This window comes from Rhinolophus sinicus, linkage group LG01 (genome assembly GCF_036562045.2).
Source record: "Rhinolophus sinicus isolate RSC01 linkage group LG01, ASM3656204v1, whole genome shotgun sequence".
Taxonomy (NCBI): domain Eukaryota; kingdom Metazoa; phylum Chordata; class Mammalia; order Chiroptera; family Rhinolophidae; genus Rhinolophus; species Rhinolophus sinicus.
In genome coordinates this window covers 74,789,184-74,812,544 of record NC_133751.1, presented here as the reverse complement: position 1 = coordinate 74,812,544, position 23,361 = coordinate 74,789,184, and the positions used below count along the sequence as shown (strand labels likewise).

The 23,361-nt window shown below is 33.5% G+C and overlaps 1 protein-coding gene across 9 annotated transcripts in view; it reads right to left on the bottom strand.

Annotated features, from left to right (window-relative positions):
- CBLB (Cbl proto-oncogene B) overlaps positions 1-23,361 on the bottom strand; it is a 211,434-nt gene that overhangs the window by 97,182 nt on the left and 90,891 nt on the right. For all 9 annotated transcript variants that reach the window (XM_019742950.2, XM_019742954.2, XM_074332483.1 and 6 more), the window contains 4 exons: positions 13,493-13,649; positions 8,313-8,434; positions 4,688-4,825; positions 1,182-1,269 (listed from right to left, as the gene is read on the bottom strand). In XM_019742950.2, coding sequence (XP_019598509.1) covers positions 1,182-1,269; positions 4,688-4,825; positions 8,313-8,434; positions 13,493-13,649 — 505 coding nt within the window. The remainder of the gene's footprint in view (positions 1-1,181; positions 1,270-4,687; positions 4,826-8,312; positions 8,435-13,492; positions 13,650-23,361) is intronic.

Sequence of the window (23,361 nt, the reverse complement as noted above, 5' to 3'; positions counted from 1 at the left end):
ATGGAAATCATATATTGAATTTAAAAAACTGCCCATGAACTGTACACATGTTAACAAGTGTGTTTCACATAACAACATCAAGACCACTGGGGCTCAAATCTGAAGAATTAAAAATAAAATTAATTTTTATTGTCTTCCCCAAAACCTGTAATTTCTGTTTTTTATTAGATTTTTAATTATATAAAACATAAAAATATATGTTCATAACTTAAAACTACATTATATGTAAAATGATCTTTTCATCCTCTCCATGATTCCCTGAACCTTCCTCAGTTAAACACTGTTATCATTTTCATATTTTTTAATTTTTATTTTTGTAAAACTATACTCATATGTTCATATGTGGTAATTTCATGTTTATTTACAGAAATTGAACTTACATAATTTAACTTTACATAATGAAATGTTACATAATTGAGCTTCACATATATGGAACAATTTTACATAACAAATTCCCATGTGAATATGTAAAGCTACCATCTGCCTATTAATGACTTTACAGTATAATACAGTATGAGTGTAACAGGTTTTTTTAATCTATGATTGAATAGTTGGTATTTTTGTAATTTTTCATTTTTATGAAAAATGCTAAAGTGAACACCTGGTGTACAGATCTTTGTATGTGCGAATGATTTTATACAGACACATACACACACACACATACACACACACATTTTCTAGAGTCAAAAGATGTTTTTATTTAGATTTTGATAATTAAGGAACATCACCCTCAAGAAACGCTTTACTAAATTACATTCCCTTCATAATCTACGAGACTGTCAAAAATGGTTTTATAAGAACATAGTTATTATCTTCATTAGGCTTCAATTATTCATTCGACTCTAAAAGGAAATGCTCATAATTATTCTAATCTGCTGTGGAGTTTTCTAAACCTATGGCTCTCTCTCATTTATCTACTTACTACCTATGGATTTATCTATATTCCCACATAAGTGCCAGTATTATATTGGAAGCAAGAATATTAACAACAGAAATTTGAATCCAAAAAATAGAGAAAGTAATGTATTTTCCTTTCAAACACTTTTAGAATTCCTTAAGTATCTTTTGCATTAAATAGTTATACATAATTGTGGCTCTAGTATAAGTGGAGAATCTTATTTATTTCAAAGACATTATAGATACTAATTAATTATAAATAAGTTTGCAAAAATTGTTCTTACCTGTGTAACTTTTATATGATCATGGGGTGTAGGTTCACATAATCCAGTTAAATCAGGATTATAACTCCTCCCATCAGGATAAAGGTAGCTGGATTATAAACACAAACTTAATTATTATAAATATACAAGTGTTGATTGTAATTAAGGTTATCTGATCAGATTCTCCTATATTCAAACACCCATTTTGATATCTCCTTTTTATGTAACTTATATCAAAAGTGTAGTCTATCACTGTTTCTATAACATTACAGCCACTAAGCAAGTTCACAATTTATTTTTCTGGTCCCTCATGTATTATTCCAAAATATGTTGAATATACATATTTTTGCAACTATTATGTCTCTTATCTGAGGCAGTTAATGTGAAATGCATCATTTTACTCCATGCTTAATATCACAAGGAAAGAAAAAAAGGAATTAAAGCCCACAATTTTCCCACAGAAGTTATTTAAACACTTCTATGGTGTTCCTGTTTCTCCAGTTTCCCATACTCTTTCTTTCCATCTCACCTTCCACTCATCCAACACATACTACAAACTTATGTATATACAAAATGTTTAAAGAAATTAGAAAATGTTAACAATTCCATGTTTAATTCACTTCATATCAAGCTACAAACAGAGAATGGTTTATAAACGTAAGGCTCCATTATTAGAGAGAATTGACATAAGACTAAACGTTATAATAATAATGATATCTTGCTGTGCTATAACAGTTTTTATTCACTCAGAAAGTCATTAAAATGAAGTTTACTGTATTGGTAAACCTATGTTAGATTTTTTTTAAATGGTAATACGTATTACCATCGAATTTCATCAATTCATTAAGTTATGGTTTTGTTCAGTATCTTTGCTCTAGGTGGCTTGAACGAAAAATTAAGAATATCCTACTACAATGGTGAATATCTGAAAGGGAAAAACTATATTAAAACTATCCTGTGAAGTAACAAAAAAGATTTATCCTCAAATGAATCTATAAATATTTTAGTAAGTGCTAAAATTTACCCAGGAAAACCAGAAAAAAATGAACTTAAAAGAGACAATTATCATATAGTAGTAACAGATCAGTAAAATAATTTTTTATTAAGATTTAGGAAAAGGAGTTGACTACATCTGAATATGATACAAATTTAGAATGCCCTTATGGGATACAAGTCTACAAATATTAAACAAGTGGTAAGCAAAAGCTGATAAGTAACTTTCTTTTTATAACTTGAAATGGCCAATTTTTAAAATTATTATATAACATTTTATTCACCACACTTCAAAAACATGTAGAAATGAAAGATTACAAATATGACAATAAAGTAGAGGAAAATTTTAAAGGCTCTATTTAATATATAAGGGGCAATTCAATGATTATTGTCCTCCGCAACTCAGGGTGCTACTGATAAGCCCTTTCAACGCCAGTGAAGAATCTTAGGTGGTTATCAAAGTAAACTTTTCTTATCACCTATGTCGAACAATATTGGATTAACTATCAGGAAAGAACACCTGATCCTAATAATAGCTGGACTAGATGACATCCTTCCCGGGTTGTTACTGATCTTAAACAACAACAACAACAACAACAACAAAAAACCAACTAATTAATATCTATTTTAATCTAAATGAAAAGTTTCATCTATGTTAAAATCAGATTAAAATTTGAATCTGATCTATTTTAATGTAATCTATCCCTGAAGCACAAATTCAACTCACCAAACCCCTCAGAGAGAGAGACAGAAAGAAAGAGAGAGAGAGAGAGAGAGAGAGAGAGAAAATATTAACAGTTAATTTGTGTAGGAGTTCAGAGGCTAGAGTACTGATTACAAATCATAATTTGTTACTTTGGATTGACTTTTGGAAAAACAGATGGAAGGCACTATAACAACATAAATAAGCTATCTAATTACTCCATTTACAAATTTGCCCGCTCATAAACTCTATTTACAAATTAAAACATTAAAGCACGTTTTCTTAAAAACAAAAATCCTGCAATCATAGTGAATCAAAAGCTACACTTACGAATCTCTATTGCATCAGAGGGAAAGTATAAATAACTGAGAACAAATTTATAATAATTAAGAGAAGAAAGAAGTACACACTTGGTACCACAGTTTGAAATACAATTATTATTTTTTTTAATTAGTTTCAGGTGTACAAAACAAAGTAAAAGTTAGACATGTATACCCCTCACAAAATAACCCCTCCCCCAATTTACTACCCCTCTGACATCGTACATAGCTGTTACATTTCCACTGACTCTATTCCCTATGCTGTACTCCACATCCTGTGACTATATATATATATATATATATATATACACACACACACACACACACATACAAAATTATAGTTGACATTCATTATTATTCAGCTAGAGCACAGTTATCAGGCACCTACACTGTCCATGAAGTGGTCTCCTTAATAAGACAAGTGTCCATTGGATACCCTATAAAATCTTTACGACATTATTGATTATATTCCCCAAACGGTCTTTCATATCCCCGTGGCAATCTTGTGGTTACGGACTCTGCTTTCTAATCCCCTTGCCTTCTCCCTCATCCCCACCTATGGAACTATTTTTAGAAAGCTCACAACTTTAAAAAATTCATCTTTTTTCTTCAGATAGATCCCATCCCATATTTTTTATATATTTTATTTTTTTGCAATTACTTTTGAAAAGGTATAAATTAAATCATTTGCTCTCCACTGACTCTGATCGACTTTCTCCTGCTAGGAAACTATTATAATCCATGCTGCAGCAAGTTACTCAGCAAAGCAAAGGGCAATAAAAGTCAGCGTGATGAAGTGACACTGAAAATACAACAAAAGGAAAAAGAACAGCACATGACTAAAATGAATTAGAGATATGTTTGCTATGAAGGGACCTATCAGATTGTCTGAACTTTGTGCGTTTGCGGGGGAAGTCATCAATAATCTAAGAAACAAAGGAAAATTTATTTTTAAATTTTAAAAAAGAATAGCTTCAGATAAACTGAATTTAGCTATTAACATATAGTTCAGGAATATGGATTTATTATTAAAGTGAATTTAAAAATGGAGGTATAAAGAAAAAAGAAAGAACGAGTGAGAACAGATAAAAGAGAAAGAAAATCTAGTACTACTAGTCAAAATAAAAAGTAAAAGCAATTTAAGGGTTACATGAGACAACAGGAGTCAATTTTTAAAGAATTATCTCTGTATACACACACACACACAGTTTTACATCTATTTCAAAACAACTTTTAAATTCTAATTTTTTCCTATTAAAGGTATAAACTCGTCATTTGATGTTGGACTTCATTTTCTGTAACATAGTTACATTCAAATGATTAGGTGACCTTAAAATGACTATTTTAAAGAGATGCACAATAAAAACTAGGGCGCCTACACTTCTTAGTTTTGAAATAAAAAACAAACAACCACATCATCAGCCTCACTACCCATTTTCTCCACCTCAAAGAGGTCTGTATTTTTCACATTTGTGACTCTGAGCGCCCTGCCTCCCATTTCTCATACTCACAATCCTTCTCTGCTGCCGTCAATCAGGGCTTGAAACAAGGGCTTGTTGTGAGGTATGGTCTGTAAGATATTTCCATCCCCTGTCACATAGCCGATGGCCCACTGCCCCAACCTAGTGCAGCTTAACCGGAAAATGTAACTGTAAAACATGAGAAAATTATGTTTAACCACATTCAAAATATATATAAGTAATACACAATTTCTTAAGCCTGTTTTTTTAATAGTATAGGCCACATATGCTTTTTTTAACTTTCGTTTATTTTAAACTTTAACTTTCATTTGTTTTTCCAGGACCCATCAGCTCCAAGTCAAGTAGCTGTTTCAATCTAGTTGTGGAGGGTGCAGCTCACACTGGCCTATGCGGGGATTGAACCAGCAACCCTGGTGTTAATGAGCATCACGCTCTAACCAACTGACCTAATCAGCCACCCCCATTTCTTAAGCTTTTTAAGCAAAAAGAATCATTTAGAATTCCTGATATAAACTTCTATCTTCTAACTTAGTTTAACATTGTTGTTCTCCATTTATTGATGTGTAAAAGAAGCAATGATCATTTCATTTAAAAATACGAGTATATCTCTAGTTACATGAGAAAATAACTGAAGTTGTAAACCATCAAGTGATTTTTTGCCATCATCATTAGGGTGTACTCTGTATAAAAGTGCTGGTGGTATAAAACAGCTAGCACAGAAATAATTTTTGGAAAATAAATATAAATACATAAAAATTTAATTTGTCCACCTCAGACAGAAATTGAGCGAGTTTCTAGCATGGAATTCAATACATTATTTTAAAATTTAAAAATTATGCAGTTTTAGTTGTTAATAACTTGTTTTAAAATAATACTCTTTCTTTCAAACATTCCAGCCATCCATCTTTAAATAAGAGCTCAAAAGAGGTGACCTATATTAATGAGAAGGCAAACTAGGTAAGTTTGTGGCTGCCACCTAACCCTGTCAAGTTCACTGTCTTTCAATAAGAAGCCATAATAGTTCAAAAATATAAATCAAATTAATGACAAGTCCCTTAAAATCAATCCCTAATGACAGGAGACACTGACTTGGCTTTAAATTTGTCATTATCATTAACTTAGCTACCTATTTACTTATTTCATTTTAGATCATTTCTCTAAGTGTACTGAACTCGGTCTTGCCATCACAATATCCATATCTGGATTTTATAACCCTTTACACAGATCAAAAGGAGGTCAATTTAATCTGTTGGCTATATTTAAGTAAACTGGCTGCTATATGTATGGGGCAAAAATAAGTATTTCTTAATATACCTTAGTTATTGATGAACCAAGTACTGCAAAAGTAACTTTACAGGACAGTTTAGCAATGCATACTGGTTACATAGTCATTGGATTTAATTAACTTGTATATTTAGTATTGCAATGTGATTTTGTTTTTGATAAAACTGGGTTTTTAAGGAAAGGAAGAAGTGTGATTTTGAATATTAAGAACCTTGTACTGGTAAACCTCTGGAAAGAACTTAAGTTTAAAAACATTTTCCTAGGGAACCTGAAGACAGAATATCAACCTATTGGTGACACGCTTAGTCAGACAGAAAAATTCCATGCAGACTTATGGCTGCAAGTTGGATCCCAAATAAAACACAACCTGAGGAACACAAATGTCCTTGGAAAAGGCCCAACAATTTTCTTTACCATGAAGCCAAAGATATGAAACACATTCCAAAGAAAGGACCACTTAAAACAGATATTCTGTAAAGCTAATATTTATCAAAATCATTTGATTTGTTCACTAAGAGAGTTTTCCTAAACACATTTTTGATACTCCATCACACTTTACGTATTATAATTTACCATAGATTATACATTTCATCTTTACCTACCTAAAACTTAGTAGAATAAACTGTTACAGGGCAAGTTAGGAAAAAAAGGAAGACATTTTTTCAGAGGGCACTATCTTTTTATTAAGAGAACCATTCCATAGTGATGAGACCTGTCATTTGCTTCCAACACTGTCATTAACTAATTTCTGGATCTTGAACAAGAGAACATAAAAGAGACTGTTCCCATATTTATAGAACTGAACAAGATAATTTCCCAAATAATTTCTGTGTGAAATTTGTAAGACTGCATAATTCCAATCATATAACATCTTTCAAACCATACTCCAGGAATAAAAAGACACTTTGACACCAACCTGGACAGTAAAAATTATAGAAAAACCTGGTTTGAGAGTTTGAATAAAATGAAAAGACTCGTCTAAGTCACTGTCAACATGCACAACGTCTGACCTGCTATTACGGTCATACTGAGACGCAACTCTTCCTCATCTTAACAGAAGACTTCAACATGAGCTAAACTGTTCTCTGGACCCATGACCTTCTTTCACAGACTTATATAAAAACGGTGGAAATTTTCATTATGGCCAAGAAAGGAATCAACAATATGGGCTTGTACTTGAAAAGACTTTGTTAAAGGACAAATAACACTTGTGCTACAAATCAAATAAAAACAATATTAGAAAACAAGTGTAGACTTAAAAAATAAAACAAATTTCTTACTAACATGAAACGGCCCCTATATGAAAACCAGTACACTCATGGACACTGGAATGGGGTCTCCTGACACTGGAATGATACATCTCCGCTGTCATTACTGATGTACCCAGCATGCAACTTGCCACAGCACAAACGGCTAGAATGTGCCTACTGCATTTCTAGGTGGGATGTGGGGAAAACGCATGAACCAAGGAAGAGACCTTTTCTGATCTCAGATTTGCCAAATGATAAGGTGTGATTTCTTGGGCAAAACCAAAAGGGCTGAGCAAACAGCCAAGCTCTGTGAGTCAACCTCTACCATCTGGAAAACAAAACAAATTCTGAGGCTGTAAAGAAGCATAAAGTATTATGGAAGAAGTTCTCATAGACATGAAAATTGGTTTGGATTATTACAATGGGCTTATATACAGAGGGTGCCAAAAAAATGTATACACACTTTAAGAAAGGAAAAAATTGTCTTAAAATTATAATAATATATACTGATAATAAAAGATGAATACAAGTCACGTTTGACTTCTGCAATTACAAGAGGTGCTCAAAGTGATTACCATTAGCGTAATTTTAATAGTTTTTTTTTCTTTCTTAAAATGTGTATACATTTTTTGGTACCTTCTGTATGTTTATGTGCTTATATGTGTTTACTATATATGTATACTTATATGTACTTATATGTGTTTATATGTATTTATAGGTACTTATGTGTTCATCACAGAGCCAAATTGAATGTCTTGAAATAATGAACATGAAACTGATACTCAAATATACACACACAATTTTATATACAAATGCAAATGTCATAAAAACAGTCAATATGCTAGTAACTACTCCAATATGAAAATCAGAACACTGAGGCTTAATGAACCTCTAAGTTCATCAAACTTCTTAGTACCACATCTTCTTTCACTTTATAAATACTAAGTTTTAGAATGAGCACAATGTATCATTTTAAAGGATTCACTTATGAACCATCATTTTGGCCTATTAACGTTTCCCTCACTCTAGCCCATAGGTGGTACTGATTTCCTTAGGAATGAACCATAACAGACTTTTCATCTTTACCTATATCACATAATATTACTCCTACAAAGTCTTACCTTCCAGGTTTGGTGCTGTATTTCTGCAGCCGTGCTTTAACTTCATCATATGTAAGAAATGCCATGTAACCTGGATGTGTTACAGCTAAGAAATTCCAATTCCGCAAAATAGAGCCCCAAGGCTAAAAATGCAATAAATTAAAATATATTATCTAGATAATATCAACTATCAGTTGCATAGCAATTTACAGTTTAATACACTTACAGAAATTCTCTTGGATATTTTTAATGTGAAAATGAGCTTATGTGGTTTAGATCACCTTTTACTGTCTAACAGCAAACATGCAAAAACATTCTCTTTTTGGAGAAATACAATTAGAAAACAGATTTGTTAGGAATAGAATATAGAGAGTAAAAAGGAAAACCACATAATCTCTCTTCTCTAAAAATCCTATTCCCAGTAGAGCACTTGTCATCACTTTGGAACATAAACCACATCACTCTTCTGTTCAAAAACCCTCTAACTTTGGGTAAAAGCAAAAGTCCTTATGCATGGCATAGAAGGACCTCACAGGGTTGACCCCAGTGCCCTTTCTGACCCCATCTGCTGGGACTCTTTCACTTTCTGCCTCTTCTCCATGTGCCCTGGCCTCTTTTCTGTTGAACTGAACACAACTGCACTCTCACCCCTCAGAGCCTTTGCCAATTCCTCTACCAGAATTCTTTCTCCAAATACCTACATGATTCCTCTCTCCAAATGTTGCTTCCGAGAGCAAGGGACATGTCTGCCTTGCTCACCAAAGGGATACCAGCACTGACGCAGTGTCAGAAACATGATCACCATTGTTGTTGAATGGCTCACTGTAACGAGTGACTTGTCTAAATGGCCTTGACTCCCAGCCTAGTGTTCTTTCCATGGTAATATTCATTACATTCACATTTGGTTTATCCTTGCACAATTACAAAATCAAAAAAGGTTTACGGTTTAGGGCTGAGTTACGTAAAAACTTTTCCCACACACACACACACACACACACACACACACACACACACACAGTTTGTATCATTTTCTCTTTAATGTGATTAGTTGTCCCTCCAGTTAGTTACCATGGCAAGAGAAAAAAGGCAGTCAATGACAGACAACTTTGCTTGAGGGTGTGAATGAATCATCTCTGCCATATTTTTAAGGCTGAGGCTACATTTTTTTCCCAAGGAATTGGTAATACTCTATCTGATGTTCCAGATTATTAAATCAAATTTTCTACATAAAAGAAAAAAAAAGGGTAGTTTCTGTTGCCAAGTGAAAGTTGTTAAAATAGTTATCCTACAAGTGATTATTGGTAGAGGGCTTCTGGTTTTGTTTGTTTTGAGAATTGTTTCTCATTATTGTTAAGCAAAAGAAAGAATGATTTAGTAATGAAGAGTTTTTTAAATCTTTCCTGATACAAGAAAAATCTTTAGGGCATTTCCCGATCACACTGGAATACCTAATTGTGCAAAAATGAGCTCTTCGGAGGCTCTGTCTATGTCTATTTCAACAAAACACATTTTTAGTTTTCTTCTTAAGGCATAACTAAAAATTGCATAAACAATACTTGGAAGGATAGCAGCACATGCTTTTAAAAAAGCGACAAAAAACTGCTATCATAGGCACTGAGTTTTGTTTTGTTTTGTTCGGCTTCCCCATCTACAAAGGACAAGGATGGAAACAATATAAAATATTTGGGTCACTTACATTAAAGTCCACACAAATTAATGGAAGAGTTGTTTTTAAAAATGCTGAAGTTTATAGAGAGCCAATGCACAGATCAAAATACAAGTGAAAAAAAAACAAAAACGAAATTGGAGTTTTGAGCCAACAGCTGCAGTGTTTAGCAACCATTTCTTAGTACATAATCCAGAGGGCCAGCTCCTAGCTGCAAAAATATTTATGTAATAGAAAGAGTCTGTGTACTATGTTCTGACCCACAGTCAGAAACGCCAGCTAATGGCTTAAAGAAGGCAAAACAAAGTGCTCTGGAGATTAAGAATTATTTTTGCAATTTGTTTTTAGAGATTAAAGGAAATCTTTTCACACATATCAACACAAAATTATTTGGAAATTTAAAAATAACTAATTAAGTGAGAAATTAATGAAGTGAATTAAGGAGACTAGTCACTCCATTCTCTCCAAATTCTATTCTATTCAAGAATAGCCATTTAGTAACTTACAACTTATGCTGGGAGACAGGCGTTGGCTGGCCTGCCCAGATACTCTTATTCTTTGCCACGATGGGGGACTTCCCTCCACTTCTTTTTCTCCCTATTCCATTAATGCCATATATTTCACAGTTTTTCACCAAATCACTCATTCCTTATCCTGCCACTGCTCAAATTTATTGCTCTATTTCTCAATAGCCCGGTGTTCTCCAGTAGAGGCAAAAATTGAGGGAAGAGGGGAGCACAGCCCTAGGGAGAGGGAAGAAATAAACTAAATCCCTGCATTTCCATCCAGGACTTCAGTACCTGCCAATCCCAGCATCTCAGAACTACATGGAGACGAAAAAGAGAAAGTTAAAGGCAAAAGAAAGAGGAGGAAATAAGGCAGGTAGCCAATGCAAGTTCTTTCCAATGACTTCCTGGCATTTGTTCAAGTTTTGACAGAATAACAGGATGAGGGAAGAGTGGAAAAAAGGGTAACTAGTATCCAGCTTTCTTGCTGCTTTCATTTTCTAAGCATTCTTAACTTCGTCTCTCAGCCTCCAGTGACTCCTTCTTCAAACCCTTATACGACTTCTCCATGTCAGCCCCCAATCCTGAGCATGGACCCTGTCCATTTTCAGATCCTACTCTGCTAAATACTCTTATTTCCAACAATTTAGAGCTAGAAGAATTCACTGCCAGTTAACCACCAGTATCACAGCTGCAGAAGAATATTTGTTCATGCAATTAACTTACATTTTCATATAGAATATAACTTAAGAAAACTGTCACTCAATTTTTAAAGTTATGTAAAAAAGATCAGTAAAAGTTAATATATCTTTTTCTACTTACAGAACCAATTTTATGTTACTTTAAGGTACATGTATGATCTAAGCATTTGAATAATGAAACCAAAAGAAGTGAGGAATCTCAGAAACATATAGGGGCTAATGAGAGTTCTTTAGCTACTTCTATGATTGCATGTTTTAGAAGAGATTAGACATTCTTCGGTCCACACGTAAGATTTTGATTTTGTAATCTAAAACTTTTCACAGTAGCTCTATTTATAAAGATTCTATTCCTTGCCCATCCCACTAAGCATAAATAAGATATACACAACTTAGAGTATTACGAATTTGTGGGTTCTTTCAAAGTAAAACAGTTTCTAAGAAAATATATGCAAACATGAAGTAGCAGTTTGGATAAGCGTTTACCCAACATGAAGTTGCCCTTACACCTTTGCTACAGACATAACTCGGAGACGTGCTAACATTTGACATTCACACTAAAAAGTCATCCAGCCTCCCCACAAAAAACACACTCTTCCTAGAATGAACGCTTAGGTTTAATGTATGAAAATAACCCTCGCTCTCTTCCTTCACAAGTGGAAGAAACAAAGTTCCTCCTACTGAGCATGTCTTTGTATCATGTTAAATAAAGTATTTGGAAAATTATCAGAAACCTTTCATGGAAGGAGAAGATCCATGATAAAATGATCACTATCAGGTAACACAACTTTTTCCTAAAATTTATCTTAAGATCATTGAAAAAAAAAAACACCTAAGCTGACAGACAACCTATATATACCAACGGAATAATCATGAAACTGCTGTAAATTGAAAATAAGTAAAAGTACACTTTTTACAGTCATTTATCTAATTTCTTATCCTATACACCCAGGCAGAATTACGACTGCAAAATTGTAATAAAGTAAAATGTATTTAAAAGTATTGCTGACAAGAATTAATTTGCTTTCTATTAACAGGTTCTTCCATAAATTAAAAGTTAATCCCATGCAATCTTGTTTTCATTCTTATATGTCAGTCATCCAATCCTTACAGGCTAGTGCCAGGCAGAATCATAAATTGCAGAAGCAAAATGTTTATAACATGGGAGATGTGAAAAACAACATTATACTCTGTGTTGAAAGCATGTTTCAAACAGGATGAATCTTACTACAGACTAAAATAATAAGAAGAAGACGAACTTCATCAGAACATAAGACAGCCTGGTTTTTGATCTATTCACCTCGCTTACTATATAATTTGTATTATCAGAATCATAAAGATTTTAGGTGGAACGCTTTCATTTTGTGACTACTTGAATTGTAATCCATAGATGGTATACAATTTACTGGCAGAGCAAAATTCAAAACTCAAATTTCAAGTCTTTATTGTTTAGGGAAACTTCATCAAGACACACAAAAGAATAAAATGATAGCATCCAGCTGTCATCATATAACGATACCTGCGTAAAGAAAATTACAAAGGATTGATTTTTAAAAATAGCTATGTAAAGACAATTATAAAGGATTGATTAAAAAAATAATAATAAACAAGACAAGAAGATTAATCTCAAAGACATAACTATTAGGGAGAAAACAGGAAAAAAAAATCTTAATTTTCCAAAAGAGAAATTTGTTAAATTAATGACAATCTATTTTGATAGACTATGTAGCATCTGAAAATGGAAAATTATATTAATGAAAAATATTTTCTGACATGGAAATATGTTTATAATATATAGTGGAATGAGCAAAGCAAGTGATAAAACAGTACACACCAGAGTAATCACCTATAAATATGCTATCTGTTTCCAAGTTTACTATTTCCCTTCTCACCTAATGAATATGGGAGGCAAGAAGAGAAGTTGGGATAATACCTCAGCAAATGCCCAGCTGTGAAAGTTGCATTAGATTAGTTACTGGCCAAAAGACTAACAAAGTAAAGTGAGAAACAAAATAAGGAATTTAAAACAAAGCTCCTTTGCATGAATCTTCTCAAAGCTAATATAATAAGCAACCGTTAAGCTCACAGTGCCTGATAGTCCAAACAAACTCTAAACTTACAGCAATGACTAAAAACTTATACTAATGACTTATTTTAAAATTATAGACTACCCAAAATGAGACTATTTCCAATATATTTGTTTGTGAGTGTGCATATGTATGTGTGTGAAAGACAAATACACAAGTACACACAAATACACATGCGCACTACACACACACACAAGGGAGGGAAGGCAGAATTGAAGAAAGGATTAAGTGAATGGAAACTTACCTGAAATAGCCTGGTAAAAATATCAAATTCAAAAACTGATATATAGTCATTACAAGTTAAATCAATTGTTGATTTTAGAGCCATTGCTTCCAGGCCAGAACTAATTTGATGGACTTCATGAAGGCACTGTCTGAATACTTTCCATGGTACAATAGTTCTGTGCAAGAAAAAAAATGAGTAATTGAATCAAATGTCATATAAGACATACCTTCCATTGAAACAGAGCAATTCAAGTCATAACATTAATATAATTGCATTTGTACTAAAAGACAAATAGTTGAGAATATTGTTCCTAATTCAGAACACATGTAATGGGTTTTGCTAACACATGTAATGGGTTTTGCTAACTGGATTATTTTCCATTTGCTAAGAATGTGACAAAAATCTAAATCATTTTTTCTCTCAAACAGCCCTTGAAAGAACGTATCAGGTCAGAGTCCTGTATGTCAGACCTCTTGTGTACATAAGATTATTTAACTTTTAATCAAGTTAAATTCTCCCCCTCTATTTTCTTAAAATAATTACAAGATGATGGGTTCATATAATAGTAAGAATTCTTTGTTCATTGCACCATTCATCCACCATTTTGAGAAAGGTCAGGTGGAAAGTCATCAAGACATTAGGCCACCACCTCAATGTTTTCTGCAGAGATGAAAAGCACATGTTATCTAACCTTTCATATTAATGCAAAGGGAAATTTTTATATTTTTAACCAACTACACACACTGTCTATCCCATGGCATTTTATTTATTAAACACGTATTCATTATTTATATTAAATATTCTGTATGAAAATTTTTATTAGGTAATGCATTTACATGGTTCAAAAATTTAGAATAGCACAGAATGGTATTCAGGGAAAAGTCTCCTGACCCATACCCTACTTGACCAGTTCCCAACATTCACCCACCTAGACCCCACCATGAAAATAAGAATTACTCATTATTCATTCCTTAATTTTCTTCCTTTTGGAATGTTAAATGCCTACTCCTGAATGGGTAAAAAAGGAAATCTAAAATTCATTATTTTAAATTTTTTTAAGCTGTGGTTTTCACGATAAGACAGCATAAGAGCTACACACACCCTCTTACAAGATTGCATATATTTAAATCTTAGGGTTTTCTTTACCAGTATCTCTTGAGAAATAAAACTCAGGCAGAATAAACTGGCCCATCCTATATCAACCCTCCCAGGGAAGCATCACCATAAATGTACAACGTGCACATCCATTCAATAATGACCTACTGCTTTGGTTGTCACATGTGAGCATGCATCAGACTCACTGAGGGGACTGTTAGCACTGAAATTGCTGATCCTCAGTTCAAGCTATTCTGACTCAGTGTGACTGGGGTGGGGCCTGAGAACTTCCAGTTCTACGAAGTTCCCCAGAGCTGCTGATGCTCCTGGTCTGGGGACGCCACTTTGAGAGTCACTGATTGATTGGATCTATTAATTGCAGGACACTACGGAGAAATGTAACTATGGAAATACAAAACATTATCTCTGTCCTTGAAGGACACACACTTTCAGGGTAGAAATAAGATCTGTAATGCTAAAGAATATAGAGGCGGAATATTTAAGGAAGTGCTGAAGAAATTCTAGAGAAGAGGTCGGTAGCAACATGAATAAATAAATGGTGAGCTGGGTTTACAATACTATACTGTAGTTATAAGAAAGTTTAGGTTTGATATACCATTAAAAGAAAAAAAAAACACGAGGCTGAATACATCAAAAGGCTTTTCTCTATGTATGAAAAAAACAGGAAACCACAGGGAACTGAAGAGAGACACCACATCAGACACGGTTTAGAAGAAACTCACGTCAGGCTCCAATTAACATTACCAAAATGCTGCTGTTTTAAAAGAACAAGAACTTTTGATAATATTAGAAGGCTATTGATTTACGGTGAAGTGTAAATATGCATTATATCCAGCTTCATGACAGTTACCGTGGAAACAGTGCTTAAGAAATACATTTTCCTTTTCCAAAGTTCCAAATATTCAACACATATAAGGGACACAAAACCATAATATTCAACGTTAAAAAAAAAAAAAATTTGAAGAACTACTGATTAAAGAACGGCATATTTTATGTTTTGTATAAACAATTTGTCTTGTGTATAAAGCATAAAAAAGTACATAAATTGATCAAATAGACACCTTTAATATCTACTACTATAAAAAAAAACTATCCTCATCCCAATATTTAAGGTTCATAGAGATAATTTTTTCAAATATCCAATGATTTCCCAGAGCAAATTATTAAAAAAATACTGTAGTCTAACAGAACACTTTGGAACAACAATTAGCAAAGGAGCAAGCTATATTTCCACAGTACGTGTATAAATAAGACTTTCTCATAGTTCATTTGTGATAAACCGAAGGTCCAAACAAGCATTTGCTGGAACATTAAGAATAGTACCAGGAATTAAGAAGAATGGGCAATATTCGGTTAACTTACTATATACAAGCGTTCCTACAACAGATACGCTTCCTTTGATCAGGTGAGCCAAACACCCAGCATGGGGAGAAGATGAGGGGGCGGGGGGGGGGGGTCACGAGTGAAAAAAGAAAAGAAGTACAATGATACCTTTAAAAAGACTGTTTTAGAACTGTTAAACTAAGGATCTCAACTTTCTGAAGAGTATTTCAAGTTGCTACCACATTCTTTCCTGAGGTGTGTATGTTGGGGGTGGGGCTGGGGATGAATTTTCACATCTTTAATTAAACTGTAGCAACAAGACAGTGGTGGTTTCTACCACCTCTTCCCCTAGAGATAAAAAAAGTGAGAGGAAATATTAATGGCAAATTGTCTTACAAATATGTAGAAATGTCAGTGTGCTGGCAGAGACCTGGGGAAAGGAAAGAGGAAGAGAAAGAAAAGGAAGAGTACTAAAAAGGACACCTAAATTTCAAGCTCTCCTCAATCCAGAAATATTTTAATCTGTCCTTTAGCCAATTATAATTATAAATCACTTTAATTACAGGTTGCATTAACTTTAAAATACACTGAAACGCACAAGTAACTGTCAATCCACAAAAAATGGAATACAAGACCAATGCCAGGTACTTTACTAATAATATGATTTTGGGATCTTTAGACTTCCAATGGGAATAAGAACTGCCATTTATGGATGGCTTATGATCTGCCAATCACAAAGTTAAGTACTTTATATATACAATCTGAGTCTGTCACAGTAAAACTCTGAGGCATATAATATACTCATCTTTACCATACAGATGGGGAAACTGAGGCTTAAAACAGGTGAAGTGCTTTGTTCAATACTTTATATGTGCTAGACATTGTGCTAGGTTCAGAACAGAAATATAAATAAATAGTCACAATCTAAAAAGTGGAAAGACTTGTAAATATTATGTTGTGCCATGTGCTACAGGTATCACAGCAATAGATGCATGTACCATGGGAATCCCATAGGATAGAGATCCACAACAGAAATTGTCTCTTATTCCTCTTTGCCCAAGACAAACAAAGCATGCAACTAAAATTTGTGTTTTTAAATTAAACTGTATCTAGGGAAGTCAAGGGACTGTTTGACGGGAGTGTTTCATACAGAAGCAGCCTAGAAATGTGTGCTACCATTCGCCTACTATACAGAACTCTTTCGATGACTAAATAAAAAGTGATAGTAGGTTCATATAATGTCAGGAGAGACAGGAACTTGGTAAACAAAAGGCTATCATATAATTCTGTTATTATTATAATAGGCCCTGGTCTGTCTACCAAAAAGACAAAGTAATTATCTTTTAAAATCTTAAAAATAGGGTGTTTTTACAGAGAAAATAAGATCAAACTGATACAGGGAAACAAAATTGCAAACACGTCAGCAGGACAGCAACTGAAAAATCATTCAACCTTCCAGGCTTGTCTCCTCCTCTGGAAAAGTTGAGGATATTACATATTTTAAAGTGAAAATCCTGCACTTCTAAGACAAAAGTATAAGGAATGGAAGATAAAAAGTTAGGAGATTGACACCCAAAGAAACGCAAAACACTTTTATGGAACCACAAGTTCAAAGGAAGCTGTAGGTTTTATTTTTAACTCATACAAAAAAAAAATTCCATATACTAAATGTGTGAATGTCAACAAAGGCCAGGGTGTTTGGCAACAGGAACTCTAGTATACTTCTGGTGCGAGTGAGAATTTACACAGCATTACTAGAAGGCAATTTGGCAGCAAGTTTCAAAAACCCATACATTTTAACCCAGAAAGCCTACATCTAGGGATTTCCCCTAAAGAAATTATGTCAATATATATATATATACACATATATATATATATGTATATATATATATACACACACACACACACATAAATATGTATGTATATGTATATATACACATATATATGATTATATGTGTATATATACATATACATACATACACACATTTTAAGAAAGGAAAAAACCACATTAACATTGTAATACTCAATATATGATGAAAACTAAAGATGAATACAAGTCATGTGCATACATTTTTTTGCCACCACCAGTATGTATACGTGTGTGTGTGTGTGTGTGTGTGTACACACACACACCAGGGTTGCCATAAAAACGTATACACATTTTAAGAGATGCTATCTATGCTCAAGCAGTAGTTTGCCGTAATCAGAAATGTCTGGATGCTGATGAACCACTTTGAGCACCTCCTGTAATTGCAGAAGTCAAATGTGACTTATATTCATCTTTTGTTATTGGTATACATTGAACATTACAATTAATAGTTTTTTCCTTTCTAAAATGTGTATACTTTTTTTTGGCACTACATATATATATATGTATATATATATGTATAATCTCTCCAAAGTGTTGTTCATAATAGCAAAATATAGCAAAATATTAAAAACAAATATGTTCAATAGTAATAACAGAACATACTACATCCATAGATCAGAATAATTTACAGCAATTAACAATTATGCAGAAAAAATATTTTTTGACATGGAAAAGTGTTTATGGCATATTATTAAATGGGAATAGCATTTTAAAAACTGTATGTCTTTTATGATCCAATGTTACAAACTATCTAGAATGTCTGGAGAGATCAACACAAATTTTAACTGATGACAATTGGATAATGGTAGGATTACAAGTGATTTGTTTTCTGTATTTCTAATATGCTCTGATGACTTAAAGGAATAAAGGATATACTAAAACCATTTTAAACGATATTACAGAATAACAGAAAGAACAGATTAAAATTAAGAATAGTATTTGCCTATGGCATGATTTTATATGTTGGAAATACAAAAAAATTTGGAGATTAAACTATGAGAATAAACGACTTCAACATGCTTGCTGAATACAAAACCAATATACAAATACCATTTATATTTATATGTATAAGCAATATATTAGAAAGCAAGACTTAAAAATACTTGACTTTTACAATACTTTCTGAAATTTTCAAATAAATAGGAATAAAGGTAATAAACTGAATCTTTACCCTTATCTAATACGATATAAAAATCAATTTAGATGAATCTTGGACTTAAATATGAAAGATAAAACAAAGTTTTTTTTAAGAAACATTAAGAGAATGTCTACGTTACTTTGGAGCATGCAAAAAATTTAAACAGGACCCACAATGCTCAAAGGATAAAGGACAAGCTAAATTAAAAATTTGTATTCTTGAAAACATATGATAAAGTGAAAAACAAAGCCACATATTGGGAGGAGCTAATTACATACACATAATCAACAAAAAATTCCTATCTATAATATATAAAGACACCTGAATAGTAATAATGATTGCTCTAAAAATAGGGCAAATAATTTCCACACACATACAAAAAAAAAATCACAATGTTCAATAAACACACAAAGATGGGCTCAACTTCAATGGTCATGAGGGAAATGTAAATTAAAAACACACTAAGATGCCACTCTACCCCACCAGACGGCTTACTAGAGGAAAAAAGAGAATGATATCATGAAGTGTTGGGGAGGATTACGGAGCAACAGGAAACTTTCAGCACTGCTCATAGGTGACTAAACTGGTAAAGGACTTTAGAAACCTCTTTGGTGGTCACTAAAAGCTACTAAAGCTAAAACTATGCATAAACTAGGAGAAAGTAATTACACACCTAGACATACATCCAAACAGAAATAGACACATGAGTTTGTTTTTTTTAATGTACAAAAAAGGTCATAGCAACACTACTGATAATAATCCATCGCAGGAAGAACCCAATGTCCATCATGAATATAACGAACAGGTAAACTATTCATTAGACAGACATACAATGGAGCAAGGAGAAGAAACAATGTACTTTAATGAATTAAATCAAACTGAGTAGCTGACAAGAACTAAAACATGAAATTTGAAGTCTGCTTTTTAAAAAATAGGGCCCTGCACAGGACAGCTTTTTAAATGATACTTTAGAAACATAAAAGTTTAGAAGTTTGAGTGATTGGCTTAGTACTCAGAATTATTCAGGAAATACTAATGGTCTCCGCAAATGTGAATATATTTTCCTCATTTGGCAGAGCAAACAAATTAAAAAATGAACTAATTACTTCTTTAAACAAAGTAAAATTAGTAGCCAAAGTTGGGATACAAGAACAGGTTAGACTTGGAGGACATGGTTACAATGTTATCTTATCATTCCGGAGCTTAGAAACTTCAGAATAGGAAAGACACTTTAAGACTCTATCCATTAGGATGCTTGGCCATAATCACCAAGTCTTGGTGGAGGGGCTAAGACACATTAATCTACCTACTCAGTACAGGGCAAAATCCAATGCACTCAACTTATTTAGTGCACACCGAAAACCCAACGATACCTATTCAGTGCACACCAAAAACCCAACATACCTACTCAGTGCACACCAAAAACCCAACATACCTACTCAGTGCACACCAAAATCCCAACACATCTACTCAGTGTAACACGTGGAGCCTATTAAAACTTTGGTTATAAAGGAGACTTGCAGAATTTTAAAAAGAGAAAATAGATTATAAATGCTTTGTTGCTACAATATCTAATGAAAACTTTTAAGTCTTTATCTACTGTTTCCCCGAAAATAAGACCTAACCGGACCATCAGCTCCAACCCATCTTTTGGAGCAAAAATTAATATAAGACCTGGTATTATATTATATTATATTATATTACATTATATTACATTAAAGACCCAGTCTTATATTATAGTAAAATAAGACCAGGTCTTATATTAATTTTTGGTCCAAAAGACGCATTAGAGTTGATGGTCTGGCTAGGTCGTATTTTCAGGGAAACACGGTAGTTGACCTTGAAGCAGTATTATCTGGTTCATCTCCCTAGCTGTTTAAACCCTATCTTCCTTTAGCATCTATAATACCACAGTCCCCAGGTTTTCTCGTTACTTTTTTGGTGACTCCTCCATTTCCTTCAATTTCCTCTGTGCATACTTCATTCACCAGAATTCCTTAAGGATCTGTTCTCATTCTCCCTGCACATTTTTCATGGTCTACATCAGTTAGTCCAATAGCTTCTATAGCTTTCAGAGACTATGAAAGTCAAGTATCTGGGGATCAGGTACATAATGTAAATGAGCAAAGAGGTCCAGGTAAGAACTACAATATATTGGAAGGAGAGCACATCTAAACTGGGCAGCTGACATCCAGGTCTAGCCAAGTGTTGCCCTGTCCGAAGTCAGATCTAGTGTTGCCATCACTCCCAATTATTCAATGAAATTCAATACAATTCTTTTTTAGTAAAATAAATAATTTTTAAAAATTACCAACTAATTGCTTTATTTAAACACTGCATGAGGCCAAAGAAAACATTCTACAGGCTGTCAATCTGCAAACTCTCCTAAACGTACTGTCAATCCTAAAACCTTATCCCTAGTCTACATTCTTGGCACAGCCTCAGGTTGTATATCTAAGCTACTAATAGATATCATCACATGGATCTGTCTACGTGCACACCACTGAACATATGCCGAATTGAATTTATGCGGTTCCAAATCTCTTCTTTTTCTTGTCTCAGTGAATGGTACCCAGTTGTTAAAATCAGAGACTGAGGCATCATATTTGACTACCTTCTTTAACCTCAGAAATCTTAATAATCAAGCATGGTTAATTGTATGTTCCTATCATACTTAAAATCATATATTTTTTATTTACATATAATTTGCATATTGATTATATTTCATTTCATGTATTAAGTGTATTATTATTATTATTATAATCTCCACCTAGTTTTCTACAACAGCCTCCTATCTATCTCTCTCCTACTTCTCTTTTATCAGTTTCTAAAGTGTGTTTGTGCGGAGGGGGAACAATCCTAGTCACAGATTCCAAGTGGCACACAAGATGAACCTTCTCATGATGAGAAGAAAATACTGAAATTCTACTTGCATTTTTATATCATTTTTAAAATGTATATTATGTGCCCTTGATTTGTATTATGCACAAATAATACATACTATTTGTATAGTAGTAGATATGTATTTATATATATATACACACATATATATGTATATATATGTGTATATATATGTGTGTGTGTGTGTATATATATATATATATATATATATATATGCATGCAGACGATAGTGACAAAAGTTCTGAGATGTCCTACATTAAATTACATCAGGCTGAAGAGAGAAAAGAAAAAGAATAATTAACAAATTAATAGCTGTGGGCCAACTAACAAAAGACTGCTCACATTCCTAAATGGTGCTTTGAATCAGCTTCTGTAGGGATCACCAGACCCCACAGCACCCTGCATATGCATGAATTTTCAGGACTATAGGCTGTAACCAATCAAAAGTAGGAAATATTTCTTTCTTACAAGCTATGTACCTATCATAGAACTGGCCCTGTTTCACGTTTCCTGTCCCCGCCCCCCCCATCTTTAACCAATGTAAATTTTTTCAAAATAACGTTTTTCCCCCTTGAAACACAATGCATAAAAGTATCCATCAACTTTAGGGGTAGTGGACGTGTTTGTCTTTTCTCCCTAACCCTGCTGCTGGTGGTGTAGACTGCATTCCCCAGGACCCGCTCGTCCTTTTTCGGTTAGCACGTGGCTCAATAAACTCTTTCTTTTAAACAAACAAACAAAAAAAGCTTTCAGCTGTGAAAGGTTTTTTGTTTGTTTGTTCAATAGATAAGATAGATAGACAGATAGATAGATAGATAGATGATAGATACTGATTGATAAAGAGACAGATAATATGCTCAAAAAGTACTTAGTGATAAGAACTACAATGAAATGGGTTTAGAAACCACTGCTCAAATTCATTACCCATACTTCCCCAAGAGCATCCCACCTAAAATGCAAATATGACCACCTCTCTACATCAAACCCATCAGTCGGTCCCCACTGTTCTCAGGGCTCTAAAGAACAGAGCTTTAAAAATGCAACTTTGCAGATGGAAAAAGAAAGTCCAAAGGTGCAGAAATGGATAGAGCTTTCAGGGCATCAGCCGAGAGATAATAACAATTTCAATTACTTTGGTCTTTGAGGCAGGGGGTTCCTATAGTGGATCATAAACTACAACCCTTTATTTGATTCCATGTTCACCAAGGAATGTTCTGGATATGATATGGCTCCACACATAATTTATCTACAGTGAACCAAGCATCCTCACCTGCCCAAGGGGGGAAAAACAACAACAACAAAACCATTGTTCTGGGTTACAGATCAGTTTGTGAGCTCAGTTAAACTGTGTCCATTCTCTAAACATACTCTTGGTTCTAATGAAATCAGGTTTCAAGGATGAGAACCAGAACCTAAACAATGGTGATTTCACTGAGGTAAATGTCACTTATCGAGGGATTCACAGTGAAGACAGAAGAAGGAAAAAGAAAAAAAAAGATGGGGAAAAAAAGAATGGCATTTATGTAACTTTTAAGTTAC